Consider the following 18,764-nt stretch of genomic DNA (forward strand, 5'->3'; position numbering starts at 1 on the left):
ATACAGAAGAAATATTCATTGGTCTAAAAGGCAAATTGGAATCCAAGAACAAGAAACTTAAAAAATGAGCTTAAACTGGGAGACTACAGTGGGTCAAGTGTCCCAGGATAGCTCCAATTACATCGCTTCCTCCCAAATCAGCTGGGAGTTGTCCAGTGAAGAGCTGGAAGGATAGGAGGAAAATGTATTTGCTGCAATTTCAAGAATGCTGATTATAAAGACAATCCAGCAAAAAAAAAAAAAAAAGTCAGGGATATAGAAAAATGAGAACACTGAACTTGCATAATTTTGGCTGTTGCTTCCTATACTGTCTGGGCAATACTACAGAATTGCAGGTTTTATGAGACCCCAAGAGAACCAGTATGGACTGAAAAACTTCAATCTATCCATGTCACTACACCTTCCCCATCTCCTATTGGCTCATAGATACAATTTTAGATTTTAAGTTCCTTGAACATTAACAACAACAAATTAATTAGCCAACACCAACGTCTTGCGCTGAAAAATGACAGCATCCAGGGCCCACGAGCCATGAAGCCAATGGACTATCAGAACCAAACTTCCAGCATGGAAACTGTATATCAACTGTGAATGCGTTTCACAGCATCACGTGTGACCAGGTCATCTGGAAGATTTAAACACCTCTTCCATATAACCAACACCATGGCTGTGAAGCTCTCAAACTACACAAAAAAGGGTGGCAAACTATTTTCACAATTTTTGTACCTGTTAATTTCATGTTATTGTAAAATATGGCAAGCCCAGAACTTCTTCTCTCCACTCTAAACCCACTGCTCAAATCTACAACTAAAGCACGGTGTTGAAGCCAACACTTCTTTCGCTCATTCTTAACACAGAAGAATCAGCAACAGGAAATGGGGTATTGCAATTTTATTCTGAAAAATCAGTTTGTTCAGTCACATCTTTATGTGTGTTCTTAGATGAAGCTCATAGGAATGAGATGGTGCAAAGGGAACCAGGTAGGCAAGGCATCTCTCTGAAGAAAGGTATCACAAGCCCTTCATCTCTTCCCACCTGAAACACAAGTATAGACAAGCATAGGCTCTGTATTATTCTCGGTCACACTGGGGCTTTCACACCGCCCAGCTTCCATGAGTCTCCTCAACACCATGTACCATCAAACTTAAATCCAGACAATACTTTAGACTACTGCTGGGCACCGATGGGGTGAGGCCACAGCTGCAGTCTCTGCACAGAGTGACACGTATGTACCATTCTAGACAGAGATACTGAGATGGGGGGGGGGAACAATTCAAGAGAAAGCAAAAAGCACAAGTTATAATGAATTCCTTCCCCCTACCAAATAATGATATTCAGATATTATGCAAAAGCAAAAACCATCCTGCAGGGAATTCCCCCCCCCCACAATTTTCCGGGGCATGTTCTCCCTTTCCATTATTTAATCTCCACTTTGGCCATTTCCAGTTCCTCAGAGAAAGGAATGAAAGCCAGCCCACAAACTCTGTACAGAAAACAATTCTCTGATCCCACTAGGCCTACTACAGAGCAGCCAACTTTTCCTATACTTTTAATGTCTTTGAACAAAACTGTGTTTAGTTCCAAAACCCAAATGTGCAGCACCAGACTGCAACACAGGATCTCTCTTTCACAGGGAGGTCCTTGCTAGGTGAGCATCTCATACGTCAGCTGATACCTGGCAGTTTCAGCCACTTTGGCACTTTTCCAGATGCAGTTCTCCTTACTGGTGGCTGTGGCACTTCAAGGGCTGCTGCTGCTGTGTCCTCTGTAACTACACTTTCATCCGATTCTTCGAGCTCAGGTGGGGGATCAAAACCAGATTCTGAACTTGATGGAGAAGTAGGAGCTACCGATTTGGACAAATACCTAGCAGGAAAATGTAAATGTTAGGTGTTTGTACTGGTCTTCATCTGCTGCACCTCTGTTTTCATTGGAAAAACCCATAGGTCTAGACACTATATATCAGCACTATATATCAGCACAACACTTTTCAGTCCCTTCTGGATTTTGGCAATGTGGGGGCATCTCTCCATTCAGAGGGGATTTACAAAGCTGTGAGATTGCATACGCAAGCAAGCTTTGTCAACTTCTGGCAGGCTCTTCAGTGAGTGAGGCAATAATCCCTTCCCTACTTTAAAAAGCATTACTCACAATGTCTACTTACCTAGCTACTAAGAGGTCAGCTTCTGAGGGGGAGACTACAGATTCCAGCAGGTCCAATCTTAGATAGTGATCTGGAAAACACACACATGCTTTGTAAATAGAGGGAAAACCCTCCAGATGCAGATGCATCACAGCGCATCAGTGACGCCTGGGGATGCTCCTCTGTTCTATACGAGACTAATGATCTCCCAAGCCAGACTAAACCCACTCAGTCCCTCCAAAGCTGAGAATTACTCAACTAAACTTCTGATAGTGTGGATTTTAGAACACCCATCAGTCTATCTCAAACTATTCCATGGGCTGATCAAATGAAGATTATGATAGGGGCAAAAATAAACCTGCCAGCCAAGCAGCGATGGTGCCTCACCATGTGTGTGTATAAGTTTCTTTCATCATAAGTTTCTTTTATCTCTTGAGAATTTTATAACACTGGCCATTTCCTAATACACTGCATTGAAAGAAGAGATTTCTGGATGTCCTGGAGAGGACATCCAGAAATCTCTTCTTTCAATGCAGTGTCTCTGCAGCACAATCTTACTCTGATCTCTCCTGCCTACAAACCCTCTTAAAACCCATTCCACTACAGTGGTCAGTTCTGCTGTGTTTAAAAGACAACAGTAATAGTATGCATCCCAAAGAACGGCAGATAAAGAATACAAATAAAGTGCCATCTTGTTTTGACCAAATATTAATTAGAAATCTTAATGCTTATCTCATGATGTATGCAATTCCAAAGTTTGCGTGTTCTTATATATTGTTTTTATATGTTCTTACGTTGGACCTCTCAGCGGCCTTTGATACAGCTGACCATTCTTATCCATTGGCTTGAATATGGAGTTGGTATTAAGGGTGTGGTAGTGGTTTCCCTCTTTTCTGTCTGATCAGGCCTTCACAGCTGGGGACCCACATATTTGAAGGACCATCTCCTTCCACATGACCCTGTGCACCAACTGCAGTCATCAGGCATTCATCTGCTGGCTATCCCACCGAGGGTGGCCTGTCTTACATCAACCACAGCCTGGGACTTTTCCATCATGGCTCTGGCCGTGTGGAATGGGCTCCCTGAAGGGGTGAGGGCGGCCCCCTCCTTGGGGATTTTTCAGAGGTGCTGCAAGGCATACCTGCTTGCAAGGGCTTTTGAGGGGGTTTAAATGGCAGGCATCTTTTAAGTGGGAGGGAAGAGGGATTTGGGGCTTGCTATTTTATCTTTGATTTTAGCTGGGGATTTTTAAACTGTTATTGTAAGTCACCTTGAACCAAGAGAAAAAGCAGGACGTGTTTTAATAAATAAACATACCAACTGAAGCTGGGCTAGTTAAAGATGCCACCTTGCCTGTTTTGTATCCTTAACATGTCTAAGGATGTTAAGCTGACATACAAATATGGAAGCAGGAATATACCATCCAAAATCTCTCTCAGCAACAGTGGAACTGAGCAAGACACGATCCATGTGAAGCGTGCTTGTGTGAAAGCAAGCTTTGCCCCCCCCAAATTCAAAGGGAACATTTTCCTGTTTGTGACCCAACCATTTAGCTGCATTCAGTTTTGTATTCTATTCTGTACAGAATACAACTATTTCCCTGAACAGAGATAGAAACATAGCTGTTTAGACATCCACCAGCAATGAATAAAACAGAGCAACCATTCCCTTAGCAATCATTTCCACATCGCACAGACTTCCACTCTGGGCTGTCAAGCTAGAAGGTTTCGTGGCCTAGTCTAAAAGCCCCAAACAATAGTCCACATTTTCTCCACTATACCGAACACGTTCATCTGAGGTCAACCAGCATCGGCGCTGGAAGCCAGGGAAGTTTGTCTAGATGCAATTGCAGCAGCTCTTATAGGCAAGGGCAAGAGATGAAGACCACTCACCACTATGCTTTTCAGATCCAAAATGTACAACAGCAGCAGGGAAGAGGTTAGCCTGCAGTAAAACAGAGAGAAATTCCTGGGTTAGATGGAACAGAGGATATACTTGAATGCCTCCCTTCTAGCTAGCTTCGGGAACCGAGTGAATGCACACATACAGCAGTCTCCATCTTAAACACGTGAGGTCTGTTTCTTTGGTGGCTCCATCTTTAAGGGGTAATCCCCCAGGGGAAGTGAGGACTAACAGTGAGGACTAACATCACCACTTTTCAGAAGAAGCTACAAAGCAGAGCAGTTTAAGACAGCTTTTTGGCTGAACTGCTGTGATGCTTCATTCTGTCATGATATTTTAATCTTGTTGATGGGGGTGTGATGCTCTTTAGCTTTAGTTGAGTGATATGGAAAACTGGTGTATAAATATTTTCAAGAAACAAAAAAACACAACATGAGAAAAAAATTTCAGTATTTTCACGTCAGTGCATGGCTTCTCAAGCTTCCATACTGGCAACAAATCCCCTTAAAATATAAAGCAAGATTTAAGGAAAAATGAAAATAAGGTGGAGATGTGGCATGCCTGTATCACTGGATGTGATTATGCCAAATATTTGAAGAACCCAACTAATTTTCACAAAGAGCGTGATCTGCTTTTACTGAGACCTTCCCAGAGACTTTCAGCCTTAGTGTAATGTTGTAATCCTGAAACAGTTTTCTCTCATATGACCCCCTCCTGCCTAATGGTTGCTTCTAATATCGAAGTACAAAATTTACACACAGCATGGGTTTTAAAGGGTATATGCATATGTAAATGATTTATCTGAAGTACATGCAAGTGGGAGCCTGATGCTTTTTAAAAGCCTGTAATTTAATTTGCACGCCCTTCAAAACTGATGCTGCACATTTACATTTTGTAGGCAATACTAGAGCCTAATTACAAAAATGTCAATGCCTTGTATTAACACCGTGACAAAACACCTCTTATTAGATTTGTGTGGAATGGACTACTGCAGATAAGTTCGTGGCAGTATTTGCTTCATGCCAGAGCCTATTGTTCTTACAAACATGCCATGAGCTAGAATAAGTAGGCTTCCTTCTAGACAGACCGTGCAGGCAGTGGTACTTCCCATCTAACACAACAGAAAGGTAGTAATTTGTTTATGGACAGAATTTAGTTTTTCAGGGTGCAGCTACACATCTGACAGCAAACACAGGATTCTAACCCACTGTTTGCTGCCAATGGGTGAAAGAGAGGTGGCATTTGCCATGCAGAAAAAAGACAAGGAAAACTGACGGACCATTACATGACAAAGGTATGAAATGATTACTGAAAGGGGATGGGGAGGATACAGATCATCTGAATGAATTCTTTGCATCTGTATTCAAAAGGAAAATGTTGGGCAGATTGCTGTGCTGAACTAAATTTCTCCAGGAGAATGTGTAAAGTGGGTCAAACAGAGGTGTCCAAACAAATAGTTCTAGGGCTGACACATTCAAAGTTAACAAATCACTGGGCCCCGATGGTAATATACTTAAGAAGAGGAAGAGTTGGTTTTTATATGCCGACTTTCTCTACCACTTAAGGGAGAATCAAACCAGCTTACAATCACCTTCCCTTCCCCTCCCCACAACAGACACCCTGTGAGGTAGCTGTGACTAGCCCAAGGTCACCCAGCTGGCTTCATGTGGAGGAGTGGGAAAACCAACCCAGTTCACCAGATTAGCCTCTGCCACTCATGTGGAGGAGCGGGGAATCAAACCCGGTTCTCCAGATTAAAGTCCACCACTCCAAACCACTGCTTTTAACCACTACACCAATAGCGGTTAAGTTCTTAACTAAAAAATGAACTTGCTGGTCTTCTAACAAATAAGTAATTTCTCACTAATATCATCCTCTAATCCAGAACACTGGAAAATATCCAAATTCTTGCCATTTAACATCTACCCAAGGTAAGTTGGTAGAAAATGTAAAAGGCAGAATTGTAAACATACAGAAGAATGAGCTTTGCTGTAGATAAATCAAGCATGGCTTCTGTAAAGAGAAATCCTGCCTCGCCAACATTTTAGGATTCCTTAAGAGTGTCAACCAGAATTGCACACTGAAGTGAGCCAGTAGACATTCAGGCTTCCAAAAGCATTTGGCAAACTGTTTCATCAATGGCTTCTGAGTAAACTTAATCACAAGATATTAGGATATTTCTTTCATGGGTTGGTAACTTGTTAAAAAAGAGAAAACAGAAGATGGGGGAAAATTGTGCTAGGCTGAGAATAACTTGCTTGTGGTCCCTGGCTCTAGAACCATCTGGCTGTCCTCAACCAGGGCCAGGGCATTTTCGGCTCTGGCCCCTACCTGGTGGAACTATCTGTCTAATGAGACCCGTGCCCAGCGGAATCTAGCTCAGTTCCGCAGGGCATGTAAGACGGAGTTGTTCCACAAGGCATATGGCTGAGGGCAGCAATGGTACATGGATTGGCTGGCCTCCCTTCCCCTTTGCCCTTTTTTCCATCTTCTCTCGCCCTTCCCTTTTTCTATCCTCCCCTCTCCCATTCTTCCTCCATCCCCATGGTTGGTGTCTTCCCTGGCTTAGACCAGTGGGTCTTGGAGGTGACTGGCCTTCTGATCAACACCGTGGCAAACCTCTTCGGCAAGGACATTTCATAGGAGCTGGCCATTGTGAGAGGATGCCACCTTTTTAAAATTAGGGTTTTAAGCTTTTATTGTATGTTTTAAATGCTGTTATATTTATGCGTTCTCTATGTCTACTGTATTTATCTGTTGGAAGCCACCCTGAGCCCGGCAGTGCCAGGGAGGGCAGAATGTAAATTTAATAATAAACACATAAATAAATAAATACATACATACATACAGAAAATGAACCATTTGCACAGTGGAGGGAAATGATTAGTGAAGTCCAGCAGGTATCTGTGGTGGGACTGGATCTATTTAATTTATTCCTAAGTGGCCTGAAATAGGGGGTGAACAATGAGGTATTTGCGTATACACCAAATTGTTTAGGATGGTGAAAACAAGGGGATTTTAAAGATCTCCAAAAGGACCTCTCACAATTGGGTGAATGGGCAACAAAGTGACAGATGAAATTTAAGTACAAAGTGATACAATATCACACAATTCCCCCAACCCCTTGCATTTCACATATGTAGTGATGGAGTCTTAGCCCCATTTGGATTGCTGTGTATAGTTCTTGTCACTGCATCTCTAAAAGGATACCTAAGAGCTGGGAAAAGTTCAGATCAGGACAACCAAAATGATCCCAGGTTGGTTCACTCACAATATGAGGCAAGGCTAAAGCCCCCGGGGCTTTTTTGCTTTAAAAAAAAAGATGACTAAGGAATGACATGACAGGTCTAAAAAATTAGGTCAGGGATGTTGTCTGTAGATTCTGATCCTGTGGTTCCTTGAGATAGCCAACTGACTGCTGTTGGAAACAGGATGCTGGACTAGATGGTCCATTGGTCTGATCCAGCATGGCTACTCTTATGTTCATTTATGGAGGAGGAGGGCTAGTAGATTATGTGTGCTTGACCCTTCCCCTGTGGCACTTTTATATGCCAATCCCTTCTGCCATTCACTTTCCCCCATCAACCACTTTCTGAAGCCTGGCCTGAAGAAAAGGTGGCTGGGAAAGGGGGTTGCAAAGGAAAAAGTGGTGTAATAGGGAGAGTCAAGCATTCTTCTTCCATTCCACCACTTCCCTGCAAATGCCCCCCCTCCACCACCACTGTGTAAGAGGTACTATACCCAGAGTTGGATGTTTCATACCTAACAGACAACTTCACTATCTTAAGTTTTTCAAGGAAAACTTTGTACTTTGTTCAAGGGCACAGTTGAGGGATGCATCTTGCTGAAGCTAAGCAGGTTTGGGCCTGGTCACTGGTAGGGATGGGAGACCTCTTGAGAATCCTACACACGTCCCTTTGAGTTACACATAGAAGAAAGGCAGCATATAAATGAAAGAAAAGACTAACGCCTATAACTGATAATATCCTATATCATTCTACAGCACAAACCTTGTTACTACTTTAAAAGTTTGATGCTGGTCAGCACGCTGGGAATAATCCAGCCCAACAGTACATACCCTATTAACAGAGAAGAACAAACCTTAGTGACTTACAGACTTGAAATGGATATGTGACATGATGACTTTATCAAGCCCTGGGGAAGGGGAGGAGGGAATTGGGGGAGTTGTGGGTGCACAGAGTAGCTGCTAGCATAAAGCTCCCAGGAAGAGAGACCCCCCCAAATCAGAACCACAAGTCACCTCCTTTGTAATGATCAGGACTTTCATACTGCCAACCTGACATCCTAGCAGTAGGGAACGATATTTATTAGGCCCTTTAAAACATTTCCTTTCCCAAGCAGCGGGACCCAAGGTTGCAGGCTCCACCAAAAGCCAGTCACAAAGGCGGCTCTCCGTAAACTTTTTAATTAAAAAGTACCAGACACTGTTAAGAAACCCCAGAGAAAACTCTTACAAAAGCTTTGATGTCTCCGCTCCCTTCATCTGAAGGGATCCTACTATTTAGGGAAACGATAACAACAACAACAAAAAGTGTGCCCCCCCCAACCTCTTCACACACACCATCCTTTTCACACCAGCCACAAATTTGGAAAATGAGGTTTTTGTAGCATGTTAGTGTTGGAATTTTTTAATAACCTCCCCTCTCTCTTTTCCTCTCCTGCCCAATTATCGTGATGAATAATTAACATTCTGAAGGAGATAACTAAGCACAGCATCTCGGAGCTCAAAGCCCTTTAGTTCAAACCCCTGCCCTTTTCTCTTCGTTCCTCCCGTTGCCGCCACTAATACTTCCTTGTCAATCAAGCTCTGGGCACACACATCAAAGCTCCATGTGGGAATGGCCCCAAGGGGTCAGAGAAAATTCATGGCAGGGCCTGTGAGTGAGGCACAAAGAAACAGGGGAGAGAGACATGGCAGTGGAATACAGTCCAAGAATGAGACAGATACACTCAGCACAGACACACACATACACGCACACACAAATTCTGTGATATACACACAGCGTGCCCCACAATAAGAGCAGCTACCCTATTTTTACCCCACATCTTGACAAATAAGTCCAGCTTAAGCTTTCAAGCTCCTCCTTCCCAACCAATTCCCACCACTGGCAAGACATCAGTCCAAAGCTCTTTTAATTGGAAGAGACTTAAAGGAATGAGACAGCAGCTCGTGAGCACACAAAACACAGCCGCCTCCTTGCAGCTCATTTTTTTGCTCCCACCCCAGGATCTACCTGCCTTTTTTCCTTCCTAAGGTCTGGCCAATAAAAACGTCCCTCACTGGTGGTCATTTGTAGCTCAATCCTTCTATTTCAAGCAAGGTACAATGCACATTCACTCCCGAAGCTTGTTTGCTTTCTCTGTATCTATCATATAGTTTCACTTGAATCCAGACTGGGCTAAGGACAGGAAAAGTACATTCCACTAATATGGCCCATAAATCTTCTAGCCTATCATGAATGAAAAAGTCATGCCTTTCTATGATAGCTTTGGCCCACGGGGTCACAACACTTTCTATCCAAGCTCAGACGCTTATAAGCACATAGCCAGATTAGGAATGTACCAGGGAAAGTCCCACCTTCCCAAATACCCACCTTGCCAAGGAACTAGATGCACATAATGTATCTCCTTCCTTTATACCCCACTTTTCTCCACAATGGGGGTGAAAGTGGCTTACAACATTTTCTGCTTCCCCATTTTATCCTCCTGTGAGGCAGGTTAGGCTGGCTGTGTGCGCGCAACTGGTCCAAGGTCATCCAGCAAGCTTCTTCAGCAGAGTGGATATGTGAACCTGGGTCTCCCAGATCCTAGTCTGACACTCCAACCACTACACTGAGCTGATGCTTGACTGCACGACTTGCAACACTGTTGGATGGCAACATTATACTATTTGCATTCTTATTCCATGGGGCAGAATATTCAAATGAAAACGAGCATACTTGGGGCTATTTCTGATTGCTCTCCTGGCAGTAACTGTTTCCAAGTTGTGAGTCACTCACTGCTGCCTCTGTGCTATGGATTCCTTTGGCATCTGAATGCTTGGCCTTGCTCCTTCCTCTTTTCCGGGAGACTGCATTAGGATCAGGAGTCCTCCAGATCTTCTGGAGATCACATTCTCATTTAACTTATATTTTCAATTTACAAGCTAAAAGCATCTGGAGCTGATAAAAAGATTAAAAAGCTACAGAATCAAAGTCTAAGTTAAAGGGCAAACAGCTCCACAGAACATCCAAAGTCAGATTTCGGGGGGGGGGGGGGGAGAGAGATGGTGAATAATATAGGAACTTGTGCTATTTGACACTCAAGCTGAATCCAGTCCAGTAGAGTGCAGCCCAACCCCATTTCTGAGAGCAGAGACTACTTGTCTATCAATAAAGCCAAACCTACCCAGCCTTAAATAAGTATCTGTGTGTATTATCTGAAATTCAGTGGTGCAGATGGAGCCTCTCCACAGCAAGCATTTATATATCTTCTTACACAAACGTACAGAATGAAGCCCCGTGAAGTGCTCACCAAAATTATTATTGGTCTGAGCCCAACATATATGCCCCACATTTTATTCTCACAACAAGGAGAGGGAGGGAGAAAGAATGACTGTGTGTATGACTAGCCCAAGGTCACCCAGTGAACTTCATGCAGGGAGGGGAGATTGAACCTGGTTCTCAATATAAAAGAATCGAGAAGCTGCGTGTGAAGAGATGCACAGAGGATGCTCAGAGATTAAATGGACTGCCTTGGTTATTAAGGGAAAATGTAGCAGGTCTGTGTTATCATCTCAGATTGGGTTCAACGTCTTAACTACAAGGGCTTGTGTTGTCATGTGTTGTTAAGGGCCAGAGGCATCAGCACATTAAGAACCAAAGGATTGCCTTGCTGGGTCAGAATGAGGGTCCATCCAGTCCAACATTCCAATTCTAAAAGCACAGCCAGATGTCTCTGGAAGGTTATAAGCACAACACTGTATTAATCAGCATGCTAAAATTTTCATGCAAGCATCTCTCTGTATGGGGTCTTAGGTGACCATATAGCATAGTTTAACTAGCTCAAAATGTGTCAAGTTAAGAATTTCAGTACAGATTTCTCCTTGTGTGAATGCGCCCTTATGGAAAGTTCAAAGAAGAGCAAGAGTTGTCAGCACCAACTATTGGAAAGTTTTAATGCACGTCCTAAAAACTGAAGTACTGAAGCAATGTGTGTGACCAGTGAGTGCTGCAACGAGACCCTGTGCAATATTGGTTCCTGTCCTCTGAGCCAATATGTGAACTGTGATCTTCTCAAAGAAGTAAATAAGAACACACTGGGATTCACACTGCAATCGACACAACTGCCCAGAAATAGCCCCGTCCCTGACCCCCAAGTGACTGGGCAAAGAGGAGGGACACCAGGAGCCCATGCTTAGCCGAGCTACCTTGAAGTTGAAAAGGAGTGGGATGACGCCTATCCATTGTTCTGGGAAATGACGGAGGTGTAGCTCTTAATTTTAATGTGGGGCACAAGTAACCCTGCAGCTAGATGTCAAAATGTAGGGAAACACTGTTTTAAAGAATGATAAGTACCATTTGCTCTCTTTGTTATTGAGAGCGTAAAATGATCAGAAGCCAAGTATCAGCTCCTAAGTCAGAAAATCTCTCAGAAAACTAGAAGCTATTATTTATTTATGACAAGTCTTAAGATTTTACAGTTATCTAAACTCTGAAAACTCACTTGGAGATTTAAAAGATAAATAAAAGCCCAACCAAGCAAAGCACTACCCTTGAAGTGAGAGAACAATCTTCAGTGTTTATTGCGGCCTACACAAGGACATCTTTGGGCAGAATCCCCCAATTTACAAACATTTCCGTTATTTAGATTTTGAGCTTCCTTGAAAGCTCAGGGTGGGTAACAATATTTAGAAACAAGCAACCTCTGATCACGGATTTCTCTGCACAGTAATGGTCGATATTTATATGAACAGTTTCTTTTTTACCCAGACAAAAATGCTTAACTTGCAAAGACAAAGCTGTTGAAGGTTCTGTGGTCCCTTCTACAATTCTGGAATATACATTGCTTGCTTTTTTTTTTAATCAGCCGCCTACTTCAAGACTACATACATTAAGTAGAGATAATAATATTGGTGTTATGCAGTATTTTGTCAAGTGGTCCAAGCATTTTGCATAGCTATGATGCTATGGGTACAGAACTGAGTTTAAGGCACCAAGAGGAAAGGGCAGCCTTTGAGTCATCTGTGATCATCTGAGCATTATTTTCTAGATGAGAAGAGTGATGAAAATTACTCTTTTCTGCTAAACCTTTAGAACTGTGAAGTAGCTGTAAAGATTATGCCCTTCTGCTGATTTTGTGTTATTTTTATTTTTGTTTTCAGTTATAGGTATGTTTTGTTTAATAGTTGTGCTAGCATTATTTTACCCATAAACTACCATGAGGGCTTCCAACTGGCCAAAATGTGAGATATAAATGTAAAAAATAAAAAGCTAAATAAACACACACAACTAGACTTGACAGTCAAGTACCATTGAAGACTGATCAATAAAGAACCAGCATGGTCGCTTGAAAAGTCCTATTCTCCTTCTAAAAACCATGTGAATGTATTTATAAGGAATAAAGTGACAGAATTATAGTGGGGGGGAATAATGAACAGAGAGAAAACATGGCAAAGGGGAAGAGAAAGAAGGCAGAGACTGCAATACTATAAATGAGAGATACTACATATATCTATGGGGTTTAGCCATAGAGACTGAAGAGGACAGGATGTACCTCTTAATAGGTAAATATTTTTGCTAATGTATGTTTTATAATGCTGGTCTATTACTGTAATAAACAAATGACTGACTCCTCAGTTTTTATTTTGAATGCAGCTAAGTATTTAGTGAGGAGAACTGACTGTAAAAAGGATAAAGGACAGGTAGTCCCCTGTGCAAGCACCGGGTCATTACTGATCCATGGGGTAACATCACATCATGACGTTTACTAGGCAGACTATGTTTACGGGGTGGTTTGCCATTGCCTTCCCCAGTCATCTACACTTTACCCCCAGCAAGCTGGGTACTTATTTTACTGACCTCAGAAGGATGGAAGGCTGAGTCAACCTGAAACCGACTTCCGTTGGGCTCGGACTCAGATCGTGAGCAGAGCTTTTGACTGCAGTACTGCAGCTTACCACTCTGTGCCACGCGGCTCCTTGAATGGACTATAGAAGGAGAAACCTACAGAATAAGTCCAGAGTGCTAAGTCTATACATCATAATTTTGATTTATGTTATTTATAGTCTGCCTTTCGCACTGAGGCTCAAGGCAGATTACATAGTACAAGTCAATACAATCAACACAATGGGACATCCTCCAATTTCACAGTTTTAGGATTGCAGAAACCTGAGTCTAAGCAGAAATCTGAGACAAAGCTGAAACAAAGCATAAGAATTAACATGGCATGTTAAACAATGCAGGAATTACATAGTAGGCTACATACAGCAATAGACAGTACACACGGACACATGAAGCTGCCTTATATTGAATCAGACCCTTGGTCCATCAAAGTCAGTATTATCTACTCAGACTGGCAGCAGCTCTCCAGGGTCTCAGGCAGAGGTCTTTCACATCACCTACTTGCCTAGTCCCTTTAACTGGAGATGCTGGGGATTGAACCTGGGACCTTCTACATGCCAAGCAGATGCTCTACCACTGAGCCACAACCCCTCCCCTACATATCATACACAGTGGTATATTTCACAGTCTCTTTCCCTTCTTTACAGCATCCCTCGGAACCATTCTATTAATAGTATAGCCCCTGTGCAAGAATGCCCCTGTGAATAATTATGTTCTGCACAGTTTGTGGAATGCCAGAAGAGTGGGAACCTTCTAGACCTCATCAGGCGGGCCTTTCCATAAGGTGGTGGACAACAGAGAAGACATGTGAACAGGAAGTTGTTGATCTTGCCCATTTGCACGACGGCACCTGTAGAAGGCCCTGCTCAGATGAGCACATTGTCATGGTAGAGCATAACAGGAGATAAGGCCCTATAGATATGAGGGTTCAGGGCCATGAAGAGTTTTGTATGTTATAGCCAATTGCCTTCAGTTGAACCCAATAGCTGAAGGCAGTGAATGCAGTGACTGTAGAATGGAAGTAATATGCATGCTTAGCCTAGCTTCTAATGACTAAGCTGTGGCATTCTGTACCAACTGGAGTATCCAAGTTGACTTCAAGAGAAGACCTAAGTATTGTACATTATAGTAGTCTATTCTCAGTGTCACCATAGAGTATCTCAAGGTAGTCAGATCAGCCAAGTCAAGGTAGGGGCCATCTTTCACACTAAACTGAGTTGGAAGAATGTGTTTTTTGCAGCTGCATCCGCTTGTTTATCCAACAATAATGCTGGATCCAGTATGACCTCTAGGCTCTTAACCAAGTCAGCCTGTGTCAGCTGAACCCCATCAAAGATGGGAAGCACAATATCCTTCCCAACAAACATTACTTTTGGTTGTCACAATTTAGGTTCAGTTTGTTCACCCTAATGGGATATGAACTTGCTCAGACTGAGAGGGAAAGAGACCTTGGGTCTCAGTGAAAATGTCAACCCAATGTGCAGCAATAGTGAAAAAGGCAAACTCTATCCTTGGGATTATTAGGAAAGGGACTGAATATAAAATAGCAGGGCTCTTTTTAAGTTCTTATGCTCACTCTTAGCCATTTAACTACAGCAGAAAGACTGCAATTCAGAACCTTTACTGCATCACCAGGAGATGTGGATACGGAGATATAGAGCTGGGTGTCATCAGCACACTTATGACAGCCAAAGCCCAAACTGCGAATACGATAATTCATTCTAAGGGCTTTATGTGGAGTCGAATAGCTTGAAGAATAAGATTGCACGCTGTCCAAGAAGACCTGCAGTTGGTCTGCTACTGCCCTCTCGATCACTTTGCTCAGAAATGGCATTTTAGAGACAGGGCAATAATTGGTAATATTTTTGTATAGGGATGAGCAGGAGTAACTAACAGATTCAGATGACTAGAGCAGTTTTTTGAAAAGTTTGATGCAATCAGGCAGTCATTATCATCTGTGCAAAAATTCTCCATCATGTTCTGGCCTCCAGGACAAAATAGTTTTCGACAGTCAAAGTATAAGGTTTCATCACCTATTTTGGGGACATACAAGTTTCGCATCAAGGAAAGCTAAGCAGTTTTAGAATGGAGGTTGAAAGCAACCTTTAGTCTGAGTTGGGCGAGTATGAGTTATTTATTTACATTATTTACATTATATTATTTATATTACATTATTTATAGTCCACCTTTCTCACTTGGACTCAAAGCGGGTTACACAGAGTGAGTCAATATAATCGATAGGGTAGACATTCAGTAAGCAATACAATAGGATTAGGGTTGTAGAACCAATCAGATATCGAAAACCAGAACTGAAGCAACGCATAGTAAGATCTTACTTTCAGCAATCTATACACAGTAGTATAGACCACAGTCCTTAGTAATTTATCCAAGCAACTTTATGAAATATTTAGTACAGTGCAACTCTATTGCCTGTACAGAAAAGCCCTCTTGAATAATTTAGTTTTGCATCATTTACAGAAAGCCAGGAGTGTGAGAGCCTTCCTGACCTCCTCAGGCAGGCCATTCCACAAAGTGAGGGCCACAATGGAGAAGCACATGTATGGGCAGTTAGTGGTTTGCCCATTTGCAGCTTGGCACCTGCACGTGCTGGCCCAGCAGACCCACCCTCCTGCCTTCTGCTCAATGTTTTGTTTGCTGTTCCTTTTATCACAGCTTTAGGCGGTTTTTGGCATTGGGCCGGATCCATTTAGGGGGAGGCTGTGCCTTCTCCGTTTGGGGGACCCCCATAAGGGGTCTTGGGGTCAAGTCCTACTGCAGATGCCCAGCTTGGCGGCTGTCATTGACTCCAATCCCAGGTGGCAAAGGTACCACTTAAGACGTCTGCGCCCTAGTGGAACCGCCAGTTCGCCACTCCAGGTTTGCTCCCAATACTCTGACAGAGCAGTTCCTCAGTGGAACAGGCATCCTCAGGAGGTGATGAGCTCTCCTTCTTCGGAGGTTTTTAAGCAGAGGCTAGGTGGCCATCTGACAGCAATGCTGATTCTGTGAACTTAGGCAGATCATGAGAGGGAGAGCAGGAAGGGTTGTCTGCTCCCAATACTCAGGTTGGGGATCCTTCATCGGCCAACAGGGTGGTCGCCCAAAGCCTGGATCTGTGCCCTATGCTTTGCCAATGCTCCATCTGCTGTAATCAATAAAGCTGTGGCCTTTGTTAACCCAATTCTTTGTGTTATTGTATTTATTACCTCTCCTGTTTCTGCTATGGCGCTGCTCCTGCCCTTATGACTGCAAAGCCTTTTTTCCAGCTGCATTTAACTTGTTCCTCCAGCAATAATGCTGCGTCTACTATAACCCCAAGGCTTTTAACCAAATCAGCAAGGGTCAGCTGAACTCCATCAAAAGTGAACAGCAGAATGTCCTACAAGACCTCTACTTTCCCAACCAGCATTACCTCTGTCTTTTCAGGGTTTAGTTTCAATTTGCTCTCTCATAGCTAATTTACCACAGCAGCCAGGAAGTGATTTAGGATCTCTACTGCATCACCAGGAGACTTGGATAAGGATATATAGAGCTGAGTATCGTCAGCGCATTTATGACAACCAACTCCAAAGCTACAAATGAATTATCCTAAGGGCTTTACATAGAGTGAAAAAAATGGGGAATCGAATTGCACCCTGGGGAACTCCACAGGATAGTTCCTACACGGATGCAAACTGGTTTGATTTTTAACTATATACCTCGTGCAAGCTTAATATTTTGTTTTGGATTATCTATGACTGTTGCCTGAATTGGTACTCTTTCCAGCTGTGTGCTGCTGTGCTTCAAGCACATTTGCTGAAAAGGTTCAACAATTAATCCTTAAAATGACGCACCGCAATGATTCATCTCAATTAAATCTACTTCGAAGGAGCTACAGTCCACCACCTAAACCCCAATTGATGGAGAACCTGGAAGAAGTTCTCTCGAAAATTTAACAGCATTGGCCATTTCTTAATATACTGAAACAATAGGAGACAGGTGCCCCTTGTGATGTTAGTCCAGGTATTACAAGGGAATGGCATGACTTCTTTAACAAGAGGCACCAATTTTCCTGTTACCCCTATGTGCAACCTAGCCCTGGGGAAGAACAGGGGAACTGCCCTAAGCACGCCAACACCTCAGTGAGGTAGAAGGAAGCATCCTCTGGGTCTGCAGGAGCAGGGGAGGAGCAGATCAAAGGAATGACACCCAGGGCTAGTTCCTGATGGAGTACAGCCCTACTCAAGACAGAGCAAGGTCTCCTTTGTAGAAAAGACCTACTCAGGAGCAGACAGGGAAGCAGGAACCAGGGGCATTCAAGAGGGAGATGATATCAAGGCCACAACTTAAAGAAGTAGGTGATAAACAGCTGGCTGGGAACAGCTAGGAGTGGGAAGGAGAGTAGCCAGTCAGGCCTAAGCTCTCTACAGTCTGCAGAGATTCTCCTGGACCAGGAGGCAACACTCCAGGCTAAGAGGTAGCAAATATCACCTACCCCAGGTGAGGGAGGGCTATCAGCCTCAGGTATTAACCCTGCAAGAAGGGCATGGCAACCTAAGATAAGTGTTTCCAGGACATGGTGAAGGTTGGGAAAGCAGGGAAAGCAGACCTGGAACCTGGATGATAGCTGATGAAGATGATAAGGAGTGAATGAGCTAAGCTGAAGTGACTGTTAAACTCAGAAACTGATACTTGGAAACTAAACTAAGCAATAGAAGGGAAACCTCTGCATTTCTTGGGTGTGGACTCATCTTTGACAACACTGATAAAATATAGGATATCCCCAGGCAGATGTGAAACCCCCTGGGCCAGGAGTCACGAGTCTCAGATGCAATATCCTACAACGAGGTGCACAGATGTGGTCAGTCATGTCATATGACAAACAGCTTGCACAGATTTATTTTGTGTCATCTAAAGTCACACCTCATGTTTACACAAGAAGTCAATGGAAAAGCCCATGGGAGGCAAAGAATATGGGAGGCAAAAGGTAAGTCTATGCTATGAAAGCAGCCCTATAAGAATTTATGTCAGACAAATGCTTTCCAGCAAAACAAACAAGGGCAACCAGCTGAAGAAAGGTATTTCTACCTGGATCTTTTTGTTCTCTGCTCAAGGTGGAAAGCTGGCCTCTCCCTTATACTTTTGCTACCTTTCCATCAAAGATCCTCCTCTCGAATACCCAATATGCACACAATCCTGCAACAAAAGCTTGCTGCAATAGCATGTGATTCTCTGAACTACTAATTTGTTTGCCGAGTTTGTTTGGAGACCTTGGGATCAGGCAGAGGCTGCTGTCAGAGTGGGGTGGGGGAGAAAACTTGCAGCTGCCAAAAGGGGAAGCATTCTTTCCATTACATGAGCTGAAATGATTAGAGTGCCACAGGTCCGCTGGTAGTTTGATGTTTAAAGATTAATAAGAAAATGAGCACTTCAAAGGGAACACGCACATGAATGCCGAAATCCAAGCTACCAGCATGAAATACCGCACAACACTCACTCCGCCCCTTCACCAAACACAGAAACCAGCACTTGGAAAATTCAATTGGAAAGCCAGTGGATCAAAAGCTTCTCTGACAAGAGGCAAAGAGCATCTCCGGAACAGAAATAAACATAAGAGC

The 18,764-nt window shown here is 43.2% G+C and overlaps 1 protein-coding gene across 1 annotated transcript in view; it reads right to left on the bottom strand.

Annotated features, from left to right (window-relative positions):
- Positions 1-884: 884 nt before the first annotated feature.
- ASPSCR1 (ASPSCR1 tether for SLC2A4, UBX domain containing) overlaps positions 885-18,764 on the bottom strand; it is a 102,212-nt gene continuing 84,332 nt past the window's right edge. The window contains exons 14-17 of the mRNA XM_056857737.1: positions 4,036-4,087; positions 2,165-2,234; positions 1,676-1,866; positions 885-1,035 (exon numbers count right to left, since the gene is read on the bottom strand). Of these exons, the coding sequence (XP_056713715.1) occupies positions 1,022-1,035; positions 1,676-1,866; positions 2,165-2,234; positions 4,036-4,087 (327 nt within the window). The 3' untranslated portion in view covers positions 885-1,021. The remainder of the gene's footprint in view (positions 1,036-1,675; positions 1,867-2,164; positions 2,235-4,035; positions 4,088-18,764) is intronic.

Source organism: Euleptes europaea, chromosome 1, assembly GCF_029931775.1.
Source record: "Euleptes europaea isolate rEulEur1 chromosome 1, rEulEur1.hap1, whole genome shotgun sequence".
NCBI lineage: Eukaryota > Metazoa > Chordata > Lepidosauria > Squamata > Sphaerodactylidae > Euleptes > Euleptes europaea.